We start from the raw sequence: 27,709 nt of genomic DNA, 5'->3' as shown, positions 1-27,709 counted from the left end.
CCTGTATTTTTTTTCCATCCTGTAGACAGAATGAACTTTCCATGGATAAAATGTAAATTGTTGACAGCTCTGGATTTCCCTACTGGAAAGACAAGTACCATTAGTGAGGAAACACTGGGGAAATGCAAGAGGCCTGAGCAACAAGACTGCTCCATTTTCAGGGGAAATGTCTAGGAACTAAACAGAGAGAAATTGTGGAGGAGAATTCACATCCCAAGTAGAAAAAGGAAGCAGCATTCTGTAGAGTTAAGGCAAATGAGGATTAGTAGGCTGAACAGTGAACAGAAGAGGACAAAAAGAGTTAAATGTTTCCAGATGACAATAGGTATCCTAAAAGTGAACTATGATAGATACCTTTAAAAACTCCAGATGGCCAAAATAAGAAAGATGGCTGAGATACCTGTGTTAGTAGCAGTTCATCCCAGCTGGAAAGAAAATCAGAAATGTTCTCAAAATATCTAAGTAACCAAGCATCCTGAAACCAACATGCATATCATTTTATTGGTATACTTCTGAACTTGGTAGTTGGTATGCAGTGGTGCTAATGCCTAGAGTCAGTAAATATTGCAAGATATCTCAACATGTAGGTGAATGGTGAAGGCCTGGTGCCCTGAGAAGGAACACTGGGTGATCTCCTGTATAAAAAAAAAGTGGCTGCATCCTACCCAGAGCAACATGGTACTTAGGAAATGGCATTTTCATGGGCAAAAAAATTTACATAATACATTAATGTTTCAGGAGAGTAAAATCTAGGAAAAGTAGAGAAGATATATCACTTCTTTATTTGGCATCGGTACAGTTGCTTTTCCAATGTTGAGCTTTTTTTGAGTATCCATAAGCCTGTTGATAAAATTGTAAGGGATTGATCAAAGGACTGGATACTTTGCCTTGCGGTGAGACATTCTGGAATCTTGCTCTGTTTATCTTACCCATGAGAAAGCTTGGACTTGACATGATCAGAGGATATGCATTGAGAAAAAAAAAGCGTTGAAAAACTGTTAACAAACTGGCAGGCAAAGATATAAAAAGGTCCAGTGGTTGGTCCTTGAAGTTCAAAATTCCACTGCACATTTTCAAGAGTGTGAGTGACTAGCCCCTATGATATCTTAACAAAGGTTGTGGTGGTTTCCTTACCACTGACAATTTAAAAATTAAGATTGAATGGTTTCTTAAATTATATGTTTCAGTAAAGCAAAAGTTCTGTGGCTTCTTTGTACAGGGCATTGGCCTAATTGTTCATAAAAATCCCCTTTGACCTTGAATTTTTAAATTCTCTTAAAAGATAGTTACTAGAAACAAACGAGTCTTTTTTTTTTTTTTTTAAATTGAAGTTTTCTGCCTAAAACTTACTTTTGCTTTTACAGTGTTCTAATGAAAAATAGGTATTTTTAATGGCCAGCTTCTGTTCATACCCAGTCAGATGTTTTTCAGCTGTAGTGGACTTGCAGTGTTACAGTCTCAATGGCTTGATATACTATGTAGTATTGGTTTATCTATAAGGCTGCATTTTTTGTTCAATTCCTTGGCACCCCTGAAGATATAAGCCAAGCACAAATGTATTTTATTGAGATATGTATGGGATGTCTTCAAAGCATTATTTGAATTCAGGATTATGAAATCTTCTATTTTGCAGTAAGTGCAGCTTGTAGTGGTCTTTTAGTTCCTCACCTCCTCTGAATCCCATCTACACATCTCGTATTTACAGTGGTAAGTGTCTTGGAGACATTTCTGCTAGATCTGTACTGAAATCCAGTTACCAGCATTCCTGTGGCTGCAATCCCAGTTAGGGTGAGAGTGTCATTAAGCTGGCCATTGTATCAGCAAGCTCAGTTTCTGACTTAGAGAGCTCAAAAGACCAAAGGCTGCCGAAGAGAGACTCAACGACCAGATAGCGAGTGGTATTAGGGACATAGTGAGCCTGTTAGCCTGGCTCTCTAAGGAAATGCTGTTTAGGGAACGACTTTACAGCTTGTTTCTCTGCCGGGATCTCCTCTTTCTCCAACTGGTTTTGGATTCATTTGTCTATTTCAGTCTGGTTTTTACAGAAGCATAAAAATAACCAGGTTTTTGTGGTGAGCTGAAGCACCAGGTTTAAAAGAGCTTTGTAACACCCAACAAATGGGTATGCAAGAAAGACACAAATTAGAAGCAGTTGTACTATGGACTGCAGGACAGTAAGATCACAGAAAATCAAATGCTTTAAGTTCCTTACAGAACAGCTTGTATTCTTGTGGGGAACAGGCTAGACTCATTTTGATTCTCTTGTGATTTCAAATAGTCATAACAACTCAATTAAAACTGCTTCAGCAATGTGGATTAAATACATTTGATCTAGACAAGAGTTAAAGTAATTGGCTGATATTTGATTTTACTTGATATGGATCCAAACCATGAAACTTTGAACACCCTTGGGGTTCAGAAGTGTTTCATTCAGTGTTTGGGTACTAGTCTGTGTTCTCAAGTAACCTTTTGAAACTTGGCAAATTTAAGACCAGATTTAAAATAAAGACACTACATAGGGAATCAAGTCTGTGAATGTTTTTTCTTTAAGTGTAGAGGTGCTCTGGATTATCACTGTAGAAGCAGAAGGAATAGAAAATGTGTTACCTGTATTAAGGTGTGTGCTTGTGCTTATGTGCAGTGTTCACACCTGTGTGCATACTTACGTGGCTGTACAAAACGTTACTGCTACTGCAGGGACCTTACAGTCCTAATAGAGAACCAAGGCAATCGTGCTTTGAGAGCCAGAGGATGGTGCTAACTTACAGCATGTGTGCATTTTCAGTTTTGTGATGTGATGACAGCAGCACTCTGACAGTGGTTAACATTTGTGGGCCTTGTGGAAGGAGCAAAGTCTCCGTGAGGGATTTGGCTGGAGGAGACTTGCCTGCCTGGCACACAGTGATGAGGAGGGTGTTCCTGGCAGGGTTGAAATAAGGATGAGTTAACATGATGTTTTACATTGCATGTGATGCACTCAGTAATCTGGAATGTGATAGACCTTGTTTTATAACCTTTTAATTTTTATTGCAAACTAATTTAGTGGGGGAAAAAAGAAGTAATGAAAAAATTAAAAAGGAAGTGTATAGATGTTTCTGTTGAAGGCGGAGGCGTTTGCTTCCTCTTCAAAGAGCAATTATATGTGAACTGGAAAAGCTGTGTATGATAACGATACATCCAATTTGCTATGTTAAGAAACTGAGATGGAAAGGGAAGAATTTGAGGCAAGGAGGATTTTATAGGATTAAATTATGGCCTATGTATACAGGGCCAAAAGAGGAACAATTAAGTGTGTGGGTATCTTCAAGATGGCATCCTTACATGACCCCAAAACTAGTGCTATGGTATTTGATTTGTGAATGTGTATGTTCATTGTCCAAGTAATTTGTTAGCAGATCATATCACAATTTTTCCTGGCTCTGGGAGAAATTGAAATAATGGAAAGGTCTCAGAATTGAGACCTTCCCGTGAAGCTCTGAAAAGAAAACAGGCAACAACAATGTGGAAGGAGATAGGTTTGGTGGTACACATTTTACAGTAATTTACTATATGCAAATTACCCAGAAGTTGTTCAGTTTAATACCTAAGCAGCACAGCTGGAAGTTTTCAGATTCTTTCACAAAGTTTTCTCTTTGTGAAAAACCATATTATCATATTGAAATCTTCCCCCAATCATTATAATTCTTCAGTGGTTGTTAATTTCTTCATGTGCTAAAAAAAGAATAAATCTAGGAGACCAACAGGGAAATTAATCAATATGTGACCGTTAATTAAGTGATGATTTTGAACACTGTCCAAAGTCAATGTGTGAATTAAATAATTTTTAATTTAAATAACAATAAATACAATATATCTGAGGATTTCAGAGCAGTTTACAAGTTTTGAATCTCAGAACATTTCTATAAGAAGTTAAAAAATACAGCTATAGAAATAAAAAAAAAAATTTAAGGCTGCTCAGGAGATGAAGGAGAGTCCAGGTGTCATGGCTTGGGAAATCTATAAAATTTACAGACTTAATATATTACCAAGTTCTTTAATATATCTTGAGTTGACTTTAAGCTGTGAAAGATGTGCCATCCATTTCCTGAACAAATAATAGCATAGGATAATGGAAGATCATTTATGCTCTTAGCTCCTTTTCTATGGAGCTGAAGCCAAGAGAAGTCATCATAATTAAATTTGCCTAAAAAAAGAAATGGTTATCAATAAAGACGGCTTGCCAGAAATAGACAGAAAAGGTGCTTGGGAAGAGTAACATGTGGCAGTGATAAAAGAAAGATGGACAGTAGAGTTGGACAGTAGAGTCAAACTCTACAGACACATTTTGTGGTAAAGAAGTCAGAATTTTCATGGAGATCCATGAAAGAAGATGGCAAAGAAATCTACATGTATCCAAAGCCTAATTCTAGCTCCACAAGTTCATAGAATTGTTTAAGTTGGAAAAGACCTTCAAGATCATTGAATACAGCCATTAACCCAGCATTGCCAACAACCACTAAACCATGTCCCTAATCACTGCATCTACACATTTTTTAATAACTCCAGGGATGGTGATTCAACCACTTCCCTGGGAAGTCCTTTCCAAGGCTTGACAACCCTTTCCATGGAAAAGGTTTTCCTAATATCCAATCTAAACTTCCCTGGCACAGCTTGAGGCCATTTTCTCTCATCCTATTGCTTGTTACTTGGGAAAAAAGACTGAACTCCACCTTGCTAGATCTTTCTTTCAGGTATTTGTAGAGAATTATATGCTCCCTGACCTTCCTTTTCTCCAGGCTAAACAACCCCAGCTCCCTCAGCAGCTCCTCATAGAACTTGTGCTCCAGACCCTTCACCAGCAACACAGCCCTTCTCTGAACATGCTCCAGCTCCTCAGTGTCTTTCTTGTATAGGAAAGACACTGAGGAGCTGGAGCATGTCCAGAGAAGGGCTAATGTGCCTAAAAGCCAACACAGGTTTTGAGGTGTGGCCTCAGCAATGCCCAGTACTGAGATAAAATCACTGCCCTGCTCCTGCTGGCCGCACTATTTGTGGCACAGACCAAGATGTCACTGGCCTTCTTGGCCACCTGGGCACAGGCTGGCTCGTGTTCAGCCACTGGGCAGCTTTCCAGCCACTCTTTCCCCAGCCTTTAGAATTTCATGGAGTTCTACCTGTGACCCAACTGCAGGGCCCAGCGCTTGACCTCACTGAAATTTGTACTCTCAGCCTTGGTCCATAGATCCAGCCTGTCCAGATCCCTCTGCAGAGCCTTCCTACTCTCCAGCAGATCAGTGCTCCTGCCCAACTTATGTCATCTCTAAGCTGACAGAGGGTACCCTCTGTCCCCTCGCCTGGATCATTGATAAAGACATTAAACACAACTGGCCCCAGCAATCAGCCCTGGAGAGCACAACTGTTCAGCAATTGGCCTGGCCCTAAATCAAAATCCTATCTATTATTTCAGCTGTTTTGAACTATAAAAGACACTCTGAGTAATGAATCCTTGCTTTTGTTTTATTCAACTCTTTTGTTAAAATACAAAATTATTTCTCTGAGGAACCTTGAATAGACTGGAGGTAGAGATTTACAGAGAGTGACATCCAGGGAGACTAAAAGAGAAGTCAGAAATCTACAGGATTGCCCACTATGTGTTAAGCAACAATTGCTTTTGTGTACATGGTCACACATTATTTGACGTGGTTACAGTAAGGCAATCCCTGCCCACAGTGAGAGGAGGGATACATCCATGCCTAGTTTATAATTTGTTTGTTTGTCTTGTATGTCTTTGAAGAAGTGGATTAGGAATGAAAATAGTTATGAGATGAAGTGTAGGAAAAGTTATATCTCAAGTCTTTTAGGCAACAGGAGGTGGGAATTGTTTTAGGAGTGTAAGGCTGTTGGTCTGTTAGGGTGTCTCATTACAAAAGGGTTAACAGAGTGCTGAAGAATCATGCATATACTAGGAAGGGTAAGGATTCTTTTCCCTTCAAGAGGATCTCACCTAGTGAGACTAGTCCTAGAGGATTCCAGCACTCAGAAAGTGTTCCACTGACTGAGCTGTTTCACGCCAGATTGCTCCACTTCTTGTCCTGCCTGCCACCCACTAGGATTATTTGTACAAGATCGGAGTTGAATCCTGTCATGGTGAATGTAGTGACTCCTGTGTGGGGGATGGGAGCAGAGAGGGAATTGGAATGTGGTGTACAGATGTGTGAAGGTGAGAGTAAAGCTTATCAGCTACTGGTTCCAGAGGGTGGTGGACTTTTCCTTGGTTTTTTTTTTTCCTGACTCTGCTGGTGAAGTCATCAGTTGAACAATCTCAATTATCAAGTCATACAAGGTAAAAGTACTAGATCACTACATAAGGGTGTGAATAATTTTAAATATTTAAAAATATAACAATTAAACATGGGCCTTTTTGATAAGCTGCTCCCTGGGTGGCCTCTATTAAAAACCTCTTGAGACCCCAAAAACACTTCCCTTTGTTGCATAATATTTTTTTTTGTTTTTGGAAAACCAGGTTTGAACTGGCAAATTTCTGTGAAGTTCTGTAGCCAATTTAATATTTAAAACAGACCTGCAAAGTTGTGCTGTTTTCAGGAATGTCTTGAGTCTTCCTCCCTCTGCTAACCTACTGTGCTGACCCAGCACCTGAGAAGGACATGACAGCCCATGGGGACAAAGGAGCATTCTGCAACTCTGCAGAAAAGCAGGATAATAAAAGCTTGTAAGAACAAAGAGTGATGTGGCTGAAGTTTGTGTTGCAGTTATCAGTCAAGAAATTTAAAAGAAAAAAAGAAAATAATCCAACAAAATCAGAGCATGGACTTTGAATGCAGGGCAGCTGGTGACCTAAAATGGTAACCTGCACTAAATGTGCTCCTTTGGTAATAACATATGGTTTTCATCCTAGAGAAGACGTTTAAAACTACTTCTCTTTTCTTGAAAAATTTGTCTTGATATGCAGGTCAAGAAGATTCTGCAAGAAGACAGCTGTTCTAGGACCCTGAGAGCGAGGAGACTGCACACATTGCTAGTGCTGTACCTGCTCTGCAGAGGCTTCTGTACTCTGAATATTGCTTGCTTCACAAATCAAAAATTGCATTAGTGGTGTTGCTCAATTTCCATGGGCATATAATTCCATGTGCATATGTCAGGGTGCTGAAGTTCTTATATTTCGTTGCTGTTGTGCGCTTATGTCTCCAGCTTCAACCTGGAATCCAGCATTGCATTTTTATCTAACTTTATACTGTGATCTTTACAAAGCTTGGTCTCTTCTTGCCTGTGCTTGTATTTTAAATATGTGTAAAATCATTAAACTGCCCTAAATACAATTAAAAATGTAGAGATTGCATTTCTTTTTATTCAGTGCCAGTGCAGATGTCTGAAAGTGAGTTCTGAAGTGAGGGTTTCAGAACCCTCCTTTCAAAACTTTCCGTAGTCATGCAAAAGATGAGTAACACTTTAGAGAATAGAGGACCTCCAGCCAAAACACTTTCCAGATGACCTTAAAGTGTAATTTATCTTTTTATTTTGCAGCTAACTATGGGCCAAATCCAATTTGCAAAGGTTGCTTATCTTGTTCAAAGGATAATGGGTGCATCAGATGCCAGCACAAGTTATTCTTCTTCCTGCGGAGAGAAGGGATGAGGCAGTACGGCGAGTGCCTGCACTCCTGCCCCTCGGGGTACTACGGCCTGCGGACGCCCGACATGAACAGATGCTCACGTGAGTAATTTCTTCAACCCTTACTCTCACTTTTGTCAGAAGGCCATAATTCATGGTTGGTTTTTAAGATGATAATGTTGTGAAATGCAGTTGTATTTTCACAAATGTCTCAAGATCATCTGAAAACTTCTTTGCTAAGGGAGGTCCCAGCTCATTCTGAGATATACACCATTCAGCAGATTAACTAGTTGATGAATCGACCTATTTTTTATTGTTATTATTATTAGTTTAATTAGAAGGGTAATTTAGGGAAAAATATACAATTCATGCAGATACTCCTAGTTTAAGAAACAAATTCCCGCTATCTGAAAATAAAAAGGATTCAGAATAAATTGAGCATGTAGGTACAAGTCAGTATAAACACTGGGTGGGCTTCTTATCATATTTTTTCTTCCCACACAAATTTCAGGTGACCAGACACCTCATGCCAGACATGCTTTAATATGTAAGTGTTGCTAATTTAATAAAACAGATGTACTATTAAAAACAAACAAACAACCTTTCACTTTTAGTGAAACATTTTATTTGGAAATTTACAACCTGCTAATGTGCAACAAGATTCCCTGTTTGCATGTTTGTGCCTAGAAGCACAACTGTTAAAATCCACAACTACTCTGGTATCTCACATTATTTCACCTCTGTCTGGCAGTTGTGCTGATTTGTATCGATTTTTCCATATGCTCATATGGGGAGTATTACCATATGGATTATTAATCACTGCTGTTACCTCTTATTCCTATTTAGGGAGAGAATGTTTTTGTCGTAGTCTAGCCAGAATCAGGTCACCTAACATAAGAACCTGAAGTGAGAAATAGCTTTACTTTTTTTCCTGCAATAATCAAGTGTCTGTTAAATGTGTGGCGCCTTTCCCCTCGTGCTGTGCCATGTCATTGGGAACACAGAGTTGTGAGAAAGCGTGTGCTGGTTTTCACATCACACATAATCTTCAGCCTCACATGAGGTCACTCAGTGACAGTCTGGCTGGATGAGGAGCACTTATGGCCATGCTTGGACCTGTCCCAAGCTATCCCACCTCTTTCTCCCCATTCCCTGCGTGGGCTCCATGGGTATAGTATTCCCAACTGCTGTGTAATATTGCAGAGTACTGCCTAATCTGTACCAGGTGCTTAAGTTTTGATAAAATATTCAATGAGACAGTATATGGGTCATGTATCCATTCTGTAAAGGAATTTAGAATCTTGGCCTTAATTTTCCTAACACATTTGTGAATTCAACAACCTCTGTACTTGAAATCTTTCAAAACTTGGCTGTAAATACTTCCCCGTATAAAAATGTTTTTGAATATATTTATAGATTTAGGAAATAGATTGATTTATTTATATTAGCCTGTACTGTGCTTGTGTTAAAGGCAAAATATTCTGTATTGGCAGTATTCTTTACTTTCTTGAAAATAAAAAAAATAGAAAAGTTAATTGCAGAAGGTGGAGGGTGAATTCAAAGTAATATTTGTTTTTGGTTTTACCACTTACGGAAAGTGGCCTTTTTCCCTGAATAACAGGGTTGATTTTGAGAAACATAAATGCAAGTTCTGTCTAACCCATACTGGCATGTGTTGAGCGCTTGATGTTTATCTCACCCTCATGTCTTTGACCGTCTCCTCCTGTGAGAATAATGATGCATTTACGGACCAGTCCTGGTTCCCCTCTGATGATTTTTGTATTGTATATTTATATGTTAGTGTAACTGCTAACTGGTGTATTTATACATCACTTCTCTTTTGTTTTCTTGGTTTGGTGAGCTGGGTTTGCACATATGAAGCATTGTGAACATACAGACATTTTGTTGATTGAAGTTGAGTTGAAATAGACATCCTTAAAAATGGAATAGGTTTCTTCCTACTTGCTCTTCTTAGCTATGCTTACAGATTTCATTGCTCAGATAGTAATATCTCAGCTAAAAATAATCAAAATTTTGGCAATGTTAAAATCCTTATGGGAGTTATAGGGCATGAATTACATAAACTGAAATAATTTCTGCCCTAATAATGTCTTCATAGGCACAAAAGCTTTTTAACTTTTTTCTTTTTTTTTACTGAAACACTTTCCCATTTTTGTTAGAGAAGCTATAGAACATATTTTTATAGAAAATGTCTTGATTTTAAAAGCCAAACCTGGTCAGTGCCAAATGTAACACAATAAATACCATAGCCAAGTGCAGCAGCTCTAAAATGATGGAAATTTTGGATTTGAAGACAAAGTTTCTTTTCTACATGTAAGCAGTATGTGTTCTTAGAATTTGCTAAGTGGTTCTCGACTATTTTTCTAGTAACAGTGAATCATGAAATTTGGGACTGCTTGTCTTTAGAAATCAATGCAGTTTCCTGCTGGATATGATGTCTACCTTGAACACTGCAGTTTTGCCTTGCAATTAATTAATCTAGGAAAGTGATTTTGCAGGATCACTGTGTTGACATTGACCAGGATCTTATTCTTGAGGGACTGGTTCAACCTTTGTGAAAAAGAAATTATTATTCTAATGAATTTCCTATAACCATAAGTGTGGACAAGAAGCCCAATTTGTGCTGCTTATATAAACTCGAGCTTTAAAAGCCCCTTTGAAAAATGCTGGGCACAGGAGTTGGTAGCATTCAGGTTATGTGTGGTTGTGTCTAAATAGAGCCAGCAGAAGTTATCTTTGTCAGGGCAAGGCTTCAAACTGATGCTCATATTCCTTTTAACCAAGCAAAGGTCAAGACCACTGAAAATATACATTTTTCTTTTCATTCATTCTGCCCAATGCCACAAGAAATCTGATCTGAAAAGCCTCATATTTCCCTAATTGCTAACAAAGAATTTTACACAACCACACTCTCACACACACTGTTTAAGTATTGTGGGATGCCCTGTTTTGGCCTGCTTAAGTTCAAGAATAAATATTAAAATCTGTTTCATAAATATTGGCTAAATTTTAAGTGTTGATTTAAGATATTTACTAATTGCTATTTCAGAATAGTGACCTTATGGTTTGTGCTTTTTTTTTTTTTCATTATAAAAGAAGGAAGAATAAATGAATGAATTACCAAAATTATTATTGTTGCATAACTGTGAGAAACCCGGGATTAGTTCAGGGGTCTCGTGTGGTGGTAAAGTCTCTCCTCCAACCCGTGCTTCCAAAGAAAACTCCGCAGCCTCTTGTTGTTCGGTCTCAAGGCAGTTTATTGCTGGTTATCTAAAAGATTGTCTTCGCCTGCTGCGGCTGCTTTGGTCAGCGGCCCAGGCAGAGACACACACTCCTGACACCCTCACTGCCTGGTGTCTTCTTCTGTCTCCCTGCCCAGGGCTGCTGCTGTCTTTTACATGGTGCATTACGTGTTCCATGTTTACAGTTTTTCCCCAATACCTACTACTTATGTTACAAGGTGCTTTTCTACTCTAAACCAATCCATGAGTGCCAGCATCACCAAGAACATGGAGGCAAGGAAGAAGAAGGAGGAAGAACAGGATCAGGCCCACTTTCCTCCATCTTAAAACTTCTGAACCCCCTGTACAAAGTAAAAACCCCCCTGTACAGGTGTTAAAACCCCCCATACAATACTAAAAAATTTTCCCCTCTATTTTGTAACTACTTCTGCTATACTATCTAACCCTTTGTGGCCGCTTGTTCCACCTTCAAAGTTGGTAACTCATTCCATGGCTCAAACATAAAATCACAGCTGTTTCCAGCTGCTTGCCAGGGTCTAAAATGCTTCTGTCCAAGGCCTGGAACCTCTGAAAATGTCTGAGGGACATTTTGAGTTCCAACACATAACATGAATAAAAAAATGCTTCTTGCTGTGGCTTCAGATAGCTGAAGAGAGGATACAGCTATTGTAGCTTATTTATTGTATTTCATTAGCTGAAGGATTAGATTTTAAAAAATTAATTATAAAATTAATTAAAAACTTTTTCAAATATAATGGCTTATCCTTTTCAATCTTTGGAATATTTTTCCCCTGGTATTTTTTGTAGGTATGTGTGGTATACATATGATCATTTATAACTAGTTCATTTCCAAATTGACATGTTTTAATATGGAATAGGATATTTCTGAAAAGCCTACACCTGAGTCTGTCATCTATTGCAGGTCATACTCCTCTTAAATTTTCAGAGAAATGCAATATTTTATAAAGATAATAGTTATTTGGTATGGCTTGTTTGGGGTTTTTAAAATTTTTAATCTATCCATTATGGTGTATGTCTCCTAGTAATTTAAGAATGGTTATTTTTTGTGGATCAAGTGTCTCAATAATAGAGAGGAGATAAATCCAGCAAAATTGAGGCTTTTTGCACATGCGTATGTGTAGACGCAGATATCAGATATACTACTTGAAAGCATCCACTCAGATATTCATAGGGTCAACTCATAGAAAAAAAGTATCCTGCTTTCCGTGATAAATGATAAACTGAAAACGATGCATATAATACATGTGCACTTCCCAAAATAATTTGTTGCATCTGTGTTTCATCGAAATTACTTACACATGAAAATAATTTATACTGAACATTTTTCCTCCAAAGAGATGTCAATAATTCAAATATAATTAAACTAGGAGTTTTATCTACAGTTTGATTTTAAAAAAGCAGGATTAAAAGGACATAGAGGAAAATGTGGTAAACACAGTTACCTGTAATTCTGTCTATATACCAGATGGATTTCAGGATGACAGTATTATAGCATGTCTGGCTTTGCTATTTTATTGCTTTATAAGTCCCTTCATTTTTAGTCTTGCCCTAACTTTGCTGTCTCATTGTTCCTTATGATCCTTTTGATTTAGGATGCAGAATAGAAAACTGCGACTCCTGCTTTAGCAGAGACTTTTGTACCAAATGCAAAAGTGGCTTTTATTCGCACAGAGGCCGCTGCTTTCGAGGATGTCCCGCTGGATTTGCAGCCTTGGAAGAGCTTATGGAATGTGTGGGTGAGTCAAGTAGCTCTTTTGCCAGGTGGCCATATTCAAATATGGCACTACTTTATGATGATGCTTAGTATTTCTTATCAGGAAATATTCAGTAATCAATTATTATTGATTTCTTTACTTGATAATGCTAGTACATTTTCCCAAACTTTAAAATACACTTCACTGGGAATGCCACTCTCTTGTGCATCAGAAAGTTCTGTCCTCTTAACTGTAAAATCACCTTTATGAAGATTTGAAATTCAGAATTAATAAGATTTCAGGACTTGTGTCAGAGCAAACTCTTTCTTTCAAGAGTATTTCTTGCATCTCATGACGGAGAGGGCTTAGAAATGTAAACTTCTGAAGTTTTCAAACCCAGGTGACAACCAAATAGGATCTATGTATTAGATAGAGAAAAAAAGTCAATCTCATTATTTTATGAGAGTTTTTGAATATTTGGGACTGTCATAACATATCAAACATACAGTTTGATATTCTGATCTTTTTTTGGTTGGGTTGATGCTGGCTAAAAAGATTCAGATTCTGTGAGAGATTTTAATTTTGTTTCTAGCTTTTTACCTGCTAATGGCAAAACTGTCAAGTGTTGTTTTCTAAACAAAAAAAAACCCCAAAAACAGAAGAATTGCTCACTTGTGTTTTCCTTTGCTTCGTCAGAAGGCTGTGAAGTGGGTCAATGGAGTGAGTGGGGAACTTGCAGCAGAAATAACAAAACATGTGGATTTAAATGGGGCCTGGAAACAAGAACAAGACAAATTGTGAAGAAGCCAGCAAAAGACACAATACCATGTCCAACCATTGCAGAATCCAGACGGTGTAAAATGGCCATGAGGCATTGTCCAGGAGGTAAGTGTAGCCAATGCTTGAAAAATCTTTATGAGCTGAAGGCCAAATTCTGTCTCTGTTCTGCCAGCCAAGGCTGAAAAGCAGCAATAGTGCCTCAGTCCTAGTCTGGATAGAGAGACTCCAGGGAAAGGCTCAGCATGGGAAGGTGCCATGAGCACTTTCCATGAGGTGCCTCATGGAAGAACTGTGACAGGCTGCATTTGGAGCTTCAGCATGGAAATGATGCTCATGGTGGAAGAACTACTTGTTCTGCACATGGCAGGGAAGACTATGGTTCTAAACCTCTCTGCAGGTGGCACATACAGTGGGTATTTAAATTCAAAGAAGTTAGTTACACATGGCATTGTTAGCTGGAACCATTAGCTGGAACATGACATTTGTTTTGAATATTCTGGAGTGAGGCCAAACTGTGATAGATGTGATGCAAGCAAAACAGTGATAGATATCAAGATTCTCAGTTTGAGGCCAGCCTATGGCAATTGCCCCAAGTAAATAAAATCAAATTTCTTTATCATGGTGTTGCAAGACTTAAGTAGTCATGCTGATGTGGTTTTTGTAGGCCCCAAACTGAAGACACATCACTGCTGGAGAGTTTTTGTTATCTTTTAAGTTGAAAAGTTTAACCTTTCAGGAATGGATCCTGACAACCTAAACAGGTTTCAAAATTTGTAGGAGAGGTGGGTAATCAGCAGGTGATAAAGATGCCATTCCTTTCAGAGTCACAGGGTTAAATAAAGAATGGACTTCAAGAGATCTCTAGTTCAACCTCCTACTGCTAGCTGGGTCAACTGTGAAATCAGACAAAGAAAGAAATAAAGGGTTGAAGAATCCTGAGGAAACCCTTAGCATGATGAATAAGATAAACCTGAAACAGTCTTAGAAAATATACCTAAATAAGTTGCTTTCTATTCTGGGATTGGTGAAGGTGTCTGTCTTGGCTTGAACATTCTGCCTACCAGTGTGTATGTATGTTATACAATAGAGTTTTATCATGGATATGGGTTAAATATCTGTAAGCTTCATTTTTTTTGTCTCTAAGACTGCAAGACAGTGTGGAAGAGTATATAAAGTTGATTGATTCTCTGTTATCCAGGCTGACAGTCTGTGATGTACTTTCCTTCCCTGTCCCACTCCCTGTATTCATACACACTTGGGCACACGTAGGGCACAGTCACAGTGGTACAGGGGGCATTGTACAGCACAGTTAATCTGCAACCTGAATGAAATTCTCAAAGGTATTGAAGAGTAGAACCTACAAAATGAACATCTCTGTAGGGAAGAAGAAGAAAAGGTTAAAATGAAGGTTAATTTGGGCTGCCATGGTATGTGTGTCATGGTATCCTTGAATATTAGTCAGCTGCCTCTGCATCAAGGTAGTGAAACTTGCCAGTGCTTGCAGCCTGCTGAGGGATCCAGTTACTTTAACAGACTCTGAAGCCCAAATAGAGTTAGTAATCAGATCAACTGAGGAAATGTTTTACTGCTGAAATGAAAGGAAATAAAAAGGGCCTATGACAAATTCTACTAAATCTCCAGTATTTTCTTTCTTTTCATTTGCCTTCAAATGCAGGTAGTTTAGCTTGCAGTGGAAAATTTGAGAAAATTGCAGAATTGTTTCAACATCATGTGGTACAGATTTAGTCATTTATGTACTCAGTGTGTACAAAGGCAGGTATTTTATGGATGCAGCATCCAACTTCTATAAAAACTCCTAGTAAGTAGAAATATGGGTTTAGTCTTGATAATTTAGTTAGGATACAAATTATTCAAATTGTTATAAATAGTTTGAGAAGTGTGCTTAAGTGAACCATAATATTCAAGAATGCTGTAGCATGCTCATGTAACTATGTTAATTTGGACATTCATACCTTTTTATGTCATATTATCTTAAGTTGTTTAAATTTTTTTTGTCTAGCAATTCAAGTCACTACTTAAAGATTTTCATCTCAAATCTTTTCAAAGGCACAGTGGCTTTCCTAAGAGTGAGGATATCTATTGCTTAGTGTGCCTGTTGTCTCTGTATTAATCATGTATTTGATCATGGATCAAATCTTTGCTTTTTTCCACCACGTATCAAGAAAGTTGTTGCTGCAAATACAAAATCATTGTAGTACTTGCAGTACTCTTTCATGGGCTTCAGTAAATCCTAGATTACAGTCCTCTCGTTCCATGGTGTGGAATTCCCTGCATTTCATTTCAGAGATAAAAATAAATGTATACAAGCCTGCAGGTTTGAACTGTTCACACTGAATACAATGTTTAATACTGCCTCTGTGCCATCATAGAAAACACCTTCCAGAGTGTAAGCTCCTTTCTCTCTCCTAAGAAACTCCCGGGAGAGTGTTAGTATGTTTTAAGTGCCATGGGTGAGTCTTCCCCAGACCTGGTTATCTCTGCAGGTGAGGAAGCCACAGAGGCTGCCCTGTATAAAACTCCGCTTTGTAGTATGTTTTAATTTATACTATATGCAGGGCTGATCTGAGGCCCTTTATCATATTTTAGTTAGCAGCTATTAGACACTCAAAATGTTTTACTGCCTATTTGATCACTGTGATATAGTGGGAGGCACAGACATGGCTTACAGGTTCTGGCTGCTAAGGAAGAGATTCTGAGTCTTTAAAAATATGGTGTTTTTCTAATGTTAGGAATTTTGTGACTGAACTTTTAAACTGAAGAAATAATAGAAAAAAATGGTAAGGTTAGCACTTCTGGGAGACTGAAGAACCATAATCCCCTGTAAATGTCAGTTGAGAGGCTGTTAATAAATCCTTTCATCCTAATGTTCTCAGTACATAAAGTCACACAAATGTGGAGAATAAGTAATGGATTATACAGCTAAGATGATTGAAGATTGTGATGGATTAATCTGAGCACAGGAAATAAGGATATTTTTGGTAGAATAGGGTCAAATAAAGTGCTTTTATTGTGTGCTTTCTACTTCTCTTTATTTTAAAGTCACTATTTATGGTCCACACTACAGGGAAACATCCAAAACATATTTTTATGCATTTGCAGTAGAAGGAGATTTAAAGAATGAGAGTTAAATTCTGTTTTTGTACTATTTCAGTTTCATATTTTTAACGTGCTACCCAGCTGGTCATATGGCTGTGGTACAAGTTCAGTTTTTGATCAATGATTTATCCCTTTCCCAGTATCTGCAGAGCTGTAGAGATATAAACTGGAATACAAGTGAAAGATGATTTAACTTATTTCCTACTGAAGCCAGCAACATAAGAATAGCATTGATTTCATATTTGTTACTTAGAGATAAGTTCTTAGTGTCAGTAGTTATTGATTTAACTGTTCTTACCATACAGAAACGTCACATTTGTGTATCTGTTAATGTTGTGTAAGTTACCCCATGGCTTTGACTGTAATCTGAATTCTACTTTGAGAGGTTAGACTTGTGCAAAGGAGACTTGGATTGATCAGGCCACCTTCTACCCATGCTGGTCTCTTCTTGATAAGGAGTTTTCTCCTTTTTAGTTTAAAAAGAGAGAAAGCCAGAATTAAAAAAAAAAAAAAAACAATGGGGAAATCAACAATCAGAAATGTACAATAGACTGATAAATCTTGCTCTCTTCATGTTTTCTGTATTTAAAATATTTACTAATTTAAAATATTTACTATAAATACTTTATTTGTACCTCTTATGGTATTTATGTACCTCTTTTGTATGTTGCTCATGTTTACCTCAGTAATTGTTCCTCTTTTGTTTGTACACTCTCAAACCTGCAGATTGATTTAATTATTCATATTAAGTGTTGCATAAGCAAGCAAAGGAGTTCTCTGCTATTTTACTGTTCATCAGACTGCAGTTCTTCAAGCTGTCTGAAACTTGAATATTACTCTATGCCAAACTAATACTTCTGCAAGTGCACATTGCTGGCTCATGTCCAGCCTCTCACCCATCAGCACCTCAAAGTCCTTCTCAGTCACCAAAGCCTTCTGTTTTCCAGGCTTAACAAACCCAGTTCTTTCAGTCTCTCTTCACAGGATAAACACTTCAGCACATGACCTTGGTGATGCTGTGCCAAACCCTGTCAATATTTTTATTTTCTTGAACTATTCTTGAAAGCTGCATATGGTATTCTAGATGTGGTCTGATGAATGTCAAATAAAGGGAGATGGTCGCTTCCCTTAATTGCTTAATTGCTGTCATGCTGTATTAACAGGTCAGTAGATTGAAGGAAGTGATCACTGCTGCTATGACATTTAGCTCAAGTTTCATCTGGGCCTTCCCAGGAGAACTGTTCCCCAGACAGTCCATATCCAGCCCATATTTTTTCAGGGAGTACTTCCTTTCCAGATGCAGGACTTTGCAGTTTGTTGAATTTCATGAGGTTCCTTTCAGCTACAATGAATCTTTTCCTCACAAGTGAAATAAAAAACAGTCAAAATAAATATAACACCAGAACTCAGTGAATGATCAGTCAGTTGATCACATTCTTTTGAGCTTTTTGATACATCTACATTGTAGTACCAAATGTTGAAAAGTTTGTAAGCTGGGACTCTTTTGAGACCTTAATTTATATATTGCACTTATTGTCTGTCTCAGTGCCAAATACCTACAAACACCATCTGCCCTTTGAGTCAGGGCTAGGGCATTCTCTAGCTGGGTCTCAGGAAACACAACCACCATATTTTATGTCTCCTATTGGTTGTGCTGTGTTGCCACAAGAGCTTAGTGGCAAAGGCTGGTTCAGGAACAGTAAGAGCTGTTGCCTCCTCCATCAGGACTATCAGGCATTTGGCTGGATTAGTCCAGTAGATTGTGCAGGCACCATCCCTGGAAGTTTCTAAAACCGCAGTTGACAAACTCTTGAACAATCTTGACTGATTCTGTTTGAACGGCAGAACCTGCTGTTCAGGAAGAAGAACACTCTTCTTCCTGTTTGAATTTTGCAAAATTTCTGGAAATTTCTGCTTTGAAATAGAGAGAAGCTGGAATGACTGGTTGTAGAGAACAGGAGCAATCCAAATCTTTATTGTGGCTGCTATAGCATTGAAATATCTTCATTTGGCCCATTTTATTCTAGTTGAAATTATATGCAAAGTATGTGTCATGTTTTGAATATAATGCTACCCTTTGTTTCATGTATTTCCAAGTTCAGCCCTGACCAGGATAAAAGCTTAGTTCAAAGTGCTGATTTCTTGATTTATTTGTTATTATTTGACCTGTTCACTTAGTTGCCTTTGTCTGATTGCTGCAAACTTCTAAATTCAAAATCATGCATAGGATCTAAAAGATCCCTTGTACAATGTACTTCTATTTTAAGTTAATAGACTATGGAAGTCTAAGAAAATATTGGAAGACCAGCAGAACTACTCTGTTTTGGAGTTGCTGTGACTTTTTTACATCTTAAAGAAAAGACTAATTTTTTATACATTTTTCATAAATTGAGGATTTCATTCCATTGCCAGTTAAGTCATGACATAAATGTATGTGTCAAGTTAGACATAAAAGAAAACTATCCCACTTAGAAAAGATTATCATATAGGTTGAGGCATGATCTGAGCAGAGGTGGTAGCAACCAGAAACCATTGTACTTTAGGGAAAGTTTATGAGATTTACAAACAGATTGTACTACTTTGTTAGTATTGCATGGTTCTTTAAGACATTGGAATATTATTTATCACTTTAAAACTAAAATGAGGATTTACAAGACTTATTTTAAAAAAGACTAGTACATAGAATATACAACAATTATACTGTCATTGCCTGCTGCAGCTCTGTTAATTTTGCAGTCACACTGGACCAAATCTACCCTAATTTGAACTCACCTGACATGCAGAATCTGCATTAAGTGTAGCTTCACTGAGTGCTGGCTCTGCTAGAATCCTGGTGTCACCAAGCAAGTTTCCCTCCTTGATGTGTTTTTTGCATGCCACTCTGGACAAGAAGATTTGTCCTTCGCTTGTCTGAAAATATAGCCCATCATTTTCATTCACAAATCATGACTCAAAGCTTTTGAAGGAGAGAAGGAAAACCAGCTTCAGCGCCAGTTTACAAGAAGTAAACTCCACCAAAAACAATTGCAGAGTGCAGGGTGAGAAAGCAGCAGTAATAAGGATATATTTTTGTGAGTATTTTAGCTGATGGCCATTCCACAAAGGACCAAATAAGTGGGAGCAAGAGAGGACAAAATCGTAGTCCGACGTATTTTGGACGCTTTCCAGGAAACAAGAACTGTTTTACAGTGTGGCTTAACCCTCAGAGCCTGGCATGCTTGTTAGTACATTTGTTCAGGAAACAGGCCTTTGTCAGCTGCAGGTTCTGCTCGTCTGGATTGTCAACATCTACTTTGTACAGAGAATGGTGTGCTGCAAGTATTAAAATGTGGGTCTTTTTCTACCCTTTAGCTGATCACATTCAGAAGGGACTACAGCCAGTGAAAACTAATTGTAAAGGAAATCTAGATCCTGAAGAAAATGAAACACATAATACTACTCATTTCAGTGGGAGTGCCTGCAACTAGACTATGTATTTTAATTAAGGCACATAGGCAGGAGCTATATTTATATCATCAGTAGTCAATTAAGTTTAAAACAACTTCTAAGAAGAGCAGAAAAATTTTAATCTCTGGTAACAATAAAAAAAATGAAAATCAAATCACAAGTAGTTTCAGGTTGGAAAAGAACATAGAATGTCATCTAGTCCAGCCTCCTTCTTAAATCAGGTCCATTGTGAGAAAACCAGGATTAGCCATTACACTCACAGTCCTTAGACATTAAATAGTCTCCATTTTTTGGTCTTAGTTATGTTCCTCTTTATATGCTTATTTCAGAGATGATGATTTACAACTTGTTGTTTTTATTTGTTTCAAAGTGAAAAATATAGAAATGCACAGCAAATTTGTAGTTTTATTTTCATGACATTTGCATTCATTGACAGATATACATGCATGCATTTGCCTCTATTGGAGCACTTCTATATCTGATGCTTCTTAGATTTGCAGGTAAAAGTTAGGCAGTGAACCTCTCAGGTGATAGCATACTATAAAGTAATTAAAATGAAGCAAGAAACTCTGAGTTTTCTTTCCTACATTAAAATATCATGTTTTCTATACTCTTCCTTCTGAGAAACAAAAACTTGCATGGATATTTTTTGTGCTTTTTTTTGGGGGGGGGGGCAGGGGGGGAGGCTGAAAGAGCAAATTACTGTGTTATGCATGCATTTTATTCATATTCATTAAAATGAGTTCACAAATAAACTTACTGTGACTTTTAAACAATTGCTTTTATTTTTCTTTTGTATTTTTGGGAGCAATCCATTCTGAGTTATTTTCCAAAGAGAAAATGCAATCTAATTGGACTCATATTTGAAAAGTAGTTAGAAATAGTTTTTATAAGCCACATAAACTTGAATGTTAGTTTGAGTAGCAGTCATGTTCAATTCTGAAACCAAGTACTATCCATTAAGGACCAACAGGCAGATTTTGCAGGAATCCTCCTTCTCTTTGCTGCTGCTAGATTACATCACATTGCTTGAAGGTTGAAGTGGCTCTTAAAGCTCTGTGAACAAGATACAGCTGTTGACTGATCCTCCTTTTTCTACATGTTTGGAATCTGGTCAGTTAAAGTAAGCAGTTAAACAATTAAGTACTCTGAAACAATATCAACACTTACTGAAAATAACCCTTCTGAGATTTATGTCATTTAGGTAACTGTTCAATGTTTGAGTTTGTATTTTCCTTGAAAATGGGATGGTGGTTCTTGCATGGGAGTTGAGGAAGTTTGTTACTATGTGACTGTGCTCCTTCGAAACATTTTTGCTGTTTTTGTCTGGATAAATACGACTATAGGTTACAATTACAAATATTAAAATTTGTGGATTAATGCATTACTTTTTTACTGATGAATTACATTTTAACAAACCCAGCTTTTAAGTGACTTCAGTTTTTGAATGAAGCAGAATTTAAAAATGCATAAACCAGAAGTTAAATCTGTCTAAAGTGATCTGTAGAGGGTACTTTTCATGACGGTTGCAAAACACTTGTGTAGAAAAGCATTGTTGTAATTTGATTTCTGTTTTAGCTTTCCTCTTCAGTACCACTGCCCAAGGCATATTTTGTAATGGACTATATATACTGAGAACAAGGTTTTAAATCTACATACTTTATCAGGATGATACAGCTTGTGGAAATTTATGTATTATTTTGTCATATTGGCAGGCTGCATTTTCAGCTTATTTTTAAAGGCTTTCAAGGGAATTATGGGCAGTGCAGAGAAGCAAACTTAAGTGCATTTCCCCCTTCCTTCTGAATATAAATTATCTTTCAATTCTCCTTTTTAATTTAAGTAATAGGAACTATTTTCTTGGGAAGACATTAACATAGTTTTCCCAATCATTAAAAGGTAATATGCACAATTTATTTATTTATTGCCATTATTATATCTTAGACCAGATAAGTACTTTTAACATGTGTGTTTTTTTAAGTATACCATATTTCAGAAGTAGCATGAGTATTGAGTGATGCAGTGTCTCCTATGGGAGTTATCTGCTTTTAATGAATAACTGAGTGTACCAGAGTGTAAATCCTTGTAAATGACCAGAGAATGAGTTAGAATGGTCCCATGGCAATTTTACAATTCAGGGTTGTTTAAAAATACTGAAGGAGAGCCAGCTTCTAATCCACATGGAAATACAAATACTGAAAAGAGCTGTAGCTGATCCAAGTGAACAGATTGAATTTGTCCATAAAAGGTACTTGATGGATTTTATTGTACATACCCTTGTGAAATAACTCCTGTTGGTTTTTGTCTCTTGCTCATTTTGAAACCACAATCCACTTGTGGGAGGAAAAGCCATATACATACTCTTTGCTAATTCTTGATCAAAGAGCTATTTTTGTACGTTATGGTGTCAGCCATTTCAGTTACAGCAGAGAAACCAGCCAATGCTCACCTGCCTGAGATTATATGTTCTTCCCTTAGGATAAATCTGTTAGGCACAGTTCGGTGCATATCCTCTGCCAATCCACAAGCCTGGGTATGTCAGGTCTGGAGAGCCATCTGCCTCAGGTGTGACGTGACTAGAGAGGAATCAGCCTTTCTCAGTTTTTAAAGGTTCAATAAAGCTTTCTTTGCACAGAAGTCTCTTCTTAAGTAATAAACCTATTAGGGTATACAGAGAGTATTTGTATTCACAGCATTGGTACAAGGGCCACATCCTGACTTTGGTGTCCTCAGGCACAAAGGTAAAACTGACAGGTCTGTATTTCCCAGGGTTCTGCCTCCTGCACTTTTTAAAACTGGGTATAGTGTTTCTCTTTCTTCAGTCACCTGGTATTCACCTGATTGCCATGATTTTTCAAACATTATGGAGAGGGACTTGGTGACTACATCAGCCAGTTTCTTCAGGACTCTGGGATGTATTTTGCCAGGCTCCATAGAGTTATGTACATTCAGGTTCTTCGGGCAGTCATGAACCTGAACTTCCCTTGTAGGATGGATTTTGCTTCCCCTGTCTTCCAGTCCATTCTCTCAAGTGGTGTGAGAAGAGAGGTTGCTGGTAAAGACAGAGGAAAAAAGTTGTTATCTCAGTGTTCTCTTCATCTGTTGTTATCAGTTTGTCAGTTTTGCTCATTGAGGGGTACACTTTCTTTGAACTTCCTTTTCTGTCTGATGAACCTATGGAAGCCCTTTCTGTTATTCTTTGTGTCCCTTGCCAAGTTAAAGTCCAGCTATACCTTGGCCTTCCCGACTGCATCTCCATGCAACCTGGCAGAGAGCCCATATTCTTCCCAGAATACCCAGCCCTGCTTCCATTTCTTGTGCATTTCCTTCTTGCCCTTTACATTGACCAGTAGGTCTTGACTCAGCCATGCTGCTCTCTTGCCTTCCTTTCCTGATTTCTTACACCTGGGAATCACGAGCTCTTGTGCTCTATGGAAAGTTCCTTAAAGTTCTACCAGTTGTCCCTGAGAGCAGTTTCCTGGGGGAAAACCAGGGGTTTCTAATGAATAACAGAAATAGGACTTTGGGGTCCTATTGACCAGTTCCTTGACCAGCTGGAATTTTGCTTTCCTAAAATTCAAGATCCCAACTTTTCCCTTTGCTTCATCTATATCCATCAATACTACAAATGCCACCAGTGTGTGATCAGAGCAGCCTAAGTTTCCTTCAGTCTTGGTGTCACTGATGTCAGTGATCATTTGTATTAGTGACCATCAGGTGCAGTAGTCCTTGTTCAGTACCAATGCAAATTATCTAGACCACCCTTCCATGTGCAGCAGGTCAGCAATGTGTACAAGCTAATTGCAGCTGCTTGACTGTTAAGATGGAAACTCATTACACGGCTGTAATTGTGACTGTGACATCTCATCTCTACCCTTCATAACAGCTTTGTTATTCTGGAGTATCATTTTGAATGCTCTGTGGCCTGCTTGCTTGACAGCTTGTGGCAAGCTAAGGTAGCCTAAGCCAGGAGCCTCACAGCTTCAGGCTAAATTCAGCAGAAGTGGTTTACTGCTTATGCTACAGCCAGAGAGCGCAAATGTGGAGGCAAAAGAATCCAGGAAAGAGAAGGAGACAGGAAAGAATCTGAGAAATAGAGTGAATGCTTCTTCCTCTTCTTTGGTTCTTTAGAAAAAAAATAATGAAGGTACAGATATATGGTTCCTAATGAATGCCTTTTTTAGCCAATGGGAGAAGGTAAAGCCTATTTACACATGATGATTCACTGGATGGTTTCCAGTGCCTTTTAAAATCAAGCAAAGAGTGTGCAATGTGTAGTTCAGTGACTCCTAAGCCAATGCTGCATAAAGTAGCTCAAGAAACAGAGAGCTTAAAAGTGTCAGCATAATGCTGTGCTGTTAATGGTCCCTGCTGAAACACACGATTTATTAGATCTGGCATGGTGCTGTGCAGATATAATGTTTTCAGGTCGTGAGGTACCATGTTTGGGATGAAGAATTGTGATTTGCTCTATGGGTGCATAGATCATTGGGGGACTCATTCTCTTGTGGGATTTATTCCTGTCTAATTATTACAGAGTCTCACAATAACTCTGGAAGACCACTCTGCTCAATGCATAAATGCAGCAGCTTCCAGTACTCTGCTGCAGGCCAGATTTAATTTAATTAACTTGCAGCAGACAGCTAGAGGAGTGAAGGGGGAGTGCCAAGAGGGAATATGTGAAGGAGCAATCTCCCCAGCTGGTCTCACTTGTGTGACCACCAGTGCTAGAACTAAGCTGGAGTCAACTGCACTGATTTTTAAGGCTGTGCAGTGAAAGTTCTTCACAGAAAGCTTCTAGATATATCTGCATTTTTATCTCTCATGCGCAGCAGAAGGACAATAGAAGAAGGGGAATGGAAGAACAGATCTGCTACTCCTCCCTTTTTTTTTTTTTTTAATTGTTGCTTGTTTTTGCCTTCGTGTTTGTCTTTTTAGAGCTTTTTAGGATAATTTGAGATTTTATTTCAGATTGGAAAGTTTGGGCACCACTCATTTCTGTAGTACATTTTGCTTTACACCTCAAAGGTAAATGCAAAGAACTTCCTCTTGAACACTTTGAATTCCTGGTTCATTCTGAAGACCTACAAAAATTACTGCAGATAGTGTTCAGTAAAGGAGTGGGTTCCTGAGTATAGGAAAAGAGTGAGAGAAAGCAAGAATTTCTCATGGTGGACAGAGCATCCCCACTCTGCACTGATGTTACATGGCATTGTAACCATTAAAAATGAGTAGGTTGAAATAATTTTTTGATCACAGTCTTAAGAACAAATTAGCCTAAAATGAGTAGGAGCATGTAAAGAGCAATGCAATACTATGGCGGTATTGCAATACTTTCCCTTTGTCAGCTTAAACATTGTACACCAAATGATCACACACAGAAGCAGTATTAATTATGATGGGCACAATGCAGGGCCCTTTTGTGCAATGTCTTCAATCTAAAACATACTTATTTTGCGTGTCTAAACTTTTTTAGATTTTGAATGGGCCCCAAAAGACTGTTTTAAAGTGTCTTCCACTGACTTAGTATCTTACATCATCTTTGCCATTTAATCTGAGAGTTTATCAGTTTGTGTTTCTTTATAAAGTGTGTATCAGGTAGAAGGCTACTGGGATTCAAATGAGGCTGAGTTTATACAGCTTTACATAGCACCTTCAAGTTTGACACTTCAGTTGTATGTAGTATGCACATCTATTTACTGTGTAGAAATATTGCAGACACAATAGCCAGATTTTAGATCATGTTTTAAGACTATTGTATTTACACAACTGTATTATCTTGGCTGTTCGTATATTTGTCTATTTTAAGCCTTTTATTGGTTTCCTGTGAGTATTCCTTTGCATTCTTAGGTACATACATATAAGTGTGATGACTTTTGCAAACCTGGTACCAAGTCGAGGTATCTACTCGCAAAGAGCAGCAGCAGCAGTAGGACACCAAAGCAGGCTCTTTACATCATGTCAGATTTATTAAAAACTTAAGGAGTTCAAACAAGTGACATGACTTGCAACTCCAGCATAGCTACTTGGGCTATCATGAACACAAAGATCACATGTATTTCCAGTGACATAAATATCCCATGTTAACACCGTGTCATTTGCTAGAGTGACTCCTGATGAAAATTGCAGCCAGCACTAAAATTACTCGGCTTCTTTGTCAGATACAAATGTGAACATTTTGAATGGGTTGCCAACCATACTTATACAGAAAGTTCAGCACAGTAGAAAGAGTACTGTAAAAACTGTCACACTCTTTTAATCCATTGCTTTTAATGTTGCACAATGAAACCTTAGCCGTTGACTAGAGGCAAGTGTCAAGCAGCTTTGATCAGATCTAGCATAGCTGCCCTGAAGCTAGATTGCATCTATTCTATAGCTTCTTCAAGACTGACAAAGTTGCTACATTTATCTGCTACTTGACGTGACAAATGTTTAAAGGGTTTCTAAAACAAAGCTTGTTATAAGCTACCAAAAAGATGATTAAATGCCGGCTTTTTATTTTTGCTCTGAATTTATGGATCAGATTATTTTGTTACCTTGTCATTTACCATCTGTTCCTTGTAACTTCTAAACAAGAAGGAAAAAACTTCTGTTAGGATTTGCAAAGGAAAACCACAATTTGGTGAAATATAGAGGATAATTTTAAGTCTTGCAAAACATTGTGCAGGGGATATGCACTAGAAATCAGTTTGCAACTCTGCCATATAGCACTAAGAGTGATGTATAAGTAGGACTCTTTGAGTGTATTTACAACAGGAAACAAGGCTTTGTATTTGATAATTGATGGCTGAAGAAATTTCTGGGCCATAAAAACGTGACAGATGAAAAATATCTACTGAGCAAGTCCTGTGTCAGGCTTCAGGTCATTGCACTGGTTAGGCAACTGGAGTAACTGGTGGGAGGTTTCTAGCTAAAAGAAAGTTCTGTGGCAAAATAAAGGGAGGTGAGTCTGAAGAAAAAGGAAGTTGTTTCAAGATCATTACAGATTGTGTCAGTGTAATGATACAAATTACTGACATTCTGATGTGAGGTCAGAATCAGTTTTTCATGGTCACCTAAGGTGATTCTATGTGTGTTCTCTATGGGATGAATAGATGCTATCAGCTGTAATTCCCAGCACTCAGCACATGCTTATTCTGCCACCAGACTTTGTTAATCGTGTCTGCAATCCAGTGCCAGCTTGAACATACGCTGCAATAATTCCTCTTTTGAGAACAGGGGACGCCAGTGGATAATGAGCCATAGACATATAAATGGAAAAATCCTGGGAGATAAGTTCATTTTTTTTCTTGCAGCTGTGGCAAGGAAAAAGAGAAGAGGATTTATTATTTCTGAAAAACTCAGAAATAAACATGACCCAAAAAATGGCATAGTGTTTTGAGAGAAGTTTTATAACATGCTGAACAGTTCTTTCAAGTGGAATTTTTTAATTATATAAGTAATTGTTCTTCAAATTTCAAGCTCTAAAAAAAAAAAGTTGTTTCGTATGTCTTTTCCAGAATAATGTTTTTTTGGGTGGAGTATGTTGTGAAATAATAAGGTTTTACTTTCTCTTAGTTTTCTTCCAAACAGCTGAATTATTTTTTAGAGAGAGAAAAGAAATTAAATTTCTTGGTGGGGAACTTTCTCCCCCTTTTATTACAGTGTCATAGGTTTACAGTATCTCAAACTGTGACACAAGATTATAAAGCATTCACCTCCTAGTTCTTTGGGTAAGATGCTTATCTGGAATAGGTTGGTGAAATTTTATAGATGAGTTGCTTTTTATCTCATAGAATT

At 37.8% G+C, this 27,709-nt stretch overlaps 1 protein-coding gene across 3 annotated transcripts in view; it reads left to right on the top strand.

The window, feature by feature from the left end:
• Nucleotides 1-27,709, top strand: part of RSPO2 (R-spondin 2) — a 99,244-nt gene that overhangs the window by 45,908 nt on the left and 25,627 nt on the right. For 2 of the 3 annotated variants that reach the window (XM_030266574.4, XM_072924935.1), the window contains 3 exons: nt 7,522-7,710; nt 12,485-12,628; nt 13,283-13,471. In XM_030266574.4, the coding sequence (XP_030122434.1) occupies nt 7,522-7,710; nt 12,485-12,628; nt 13,283-13,471 (522 nt within the window). The remainder of the gene's footprint in view (nt 1-7,521; nt 7,711-12,484; nt 12,629-13,282; nt 13,472-27,709) is intronic. The other variant, XM_030266575.4, reaches the window with a different exon arrangement.

Source organism: Taeniopygia guttata, chromosome 2 (genome assembly GCF_048771995.1).
Source record: "Taeniopygia guttata chromosome 2, bTaeGut7.mat, whole genome shotgun sequence".
Lineage (NCBI taxonomy): Eukaryota > Metazoa > Chordata > Aves > Passeriformes > Estrildidae > Taeniopygia > Taeniopygia guttata.
This window is presented reverse-complemented; position numbering and strand designations above follow the sequence as displayed.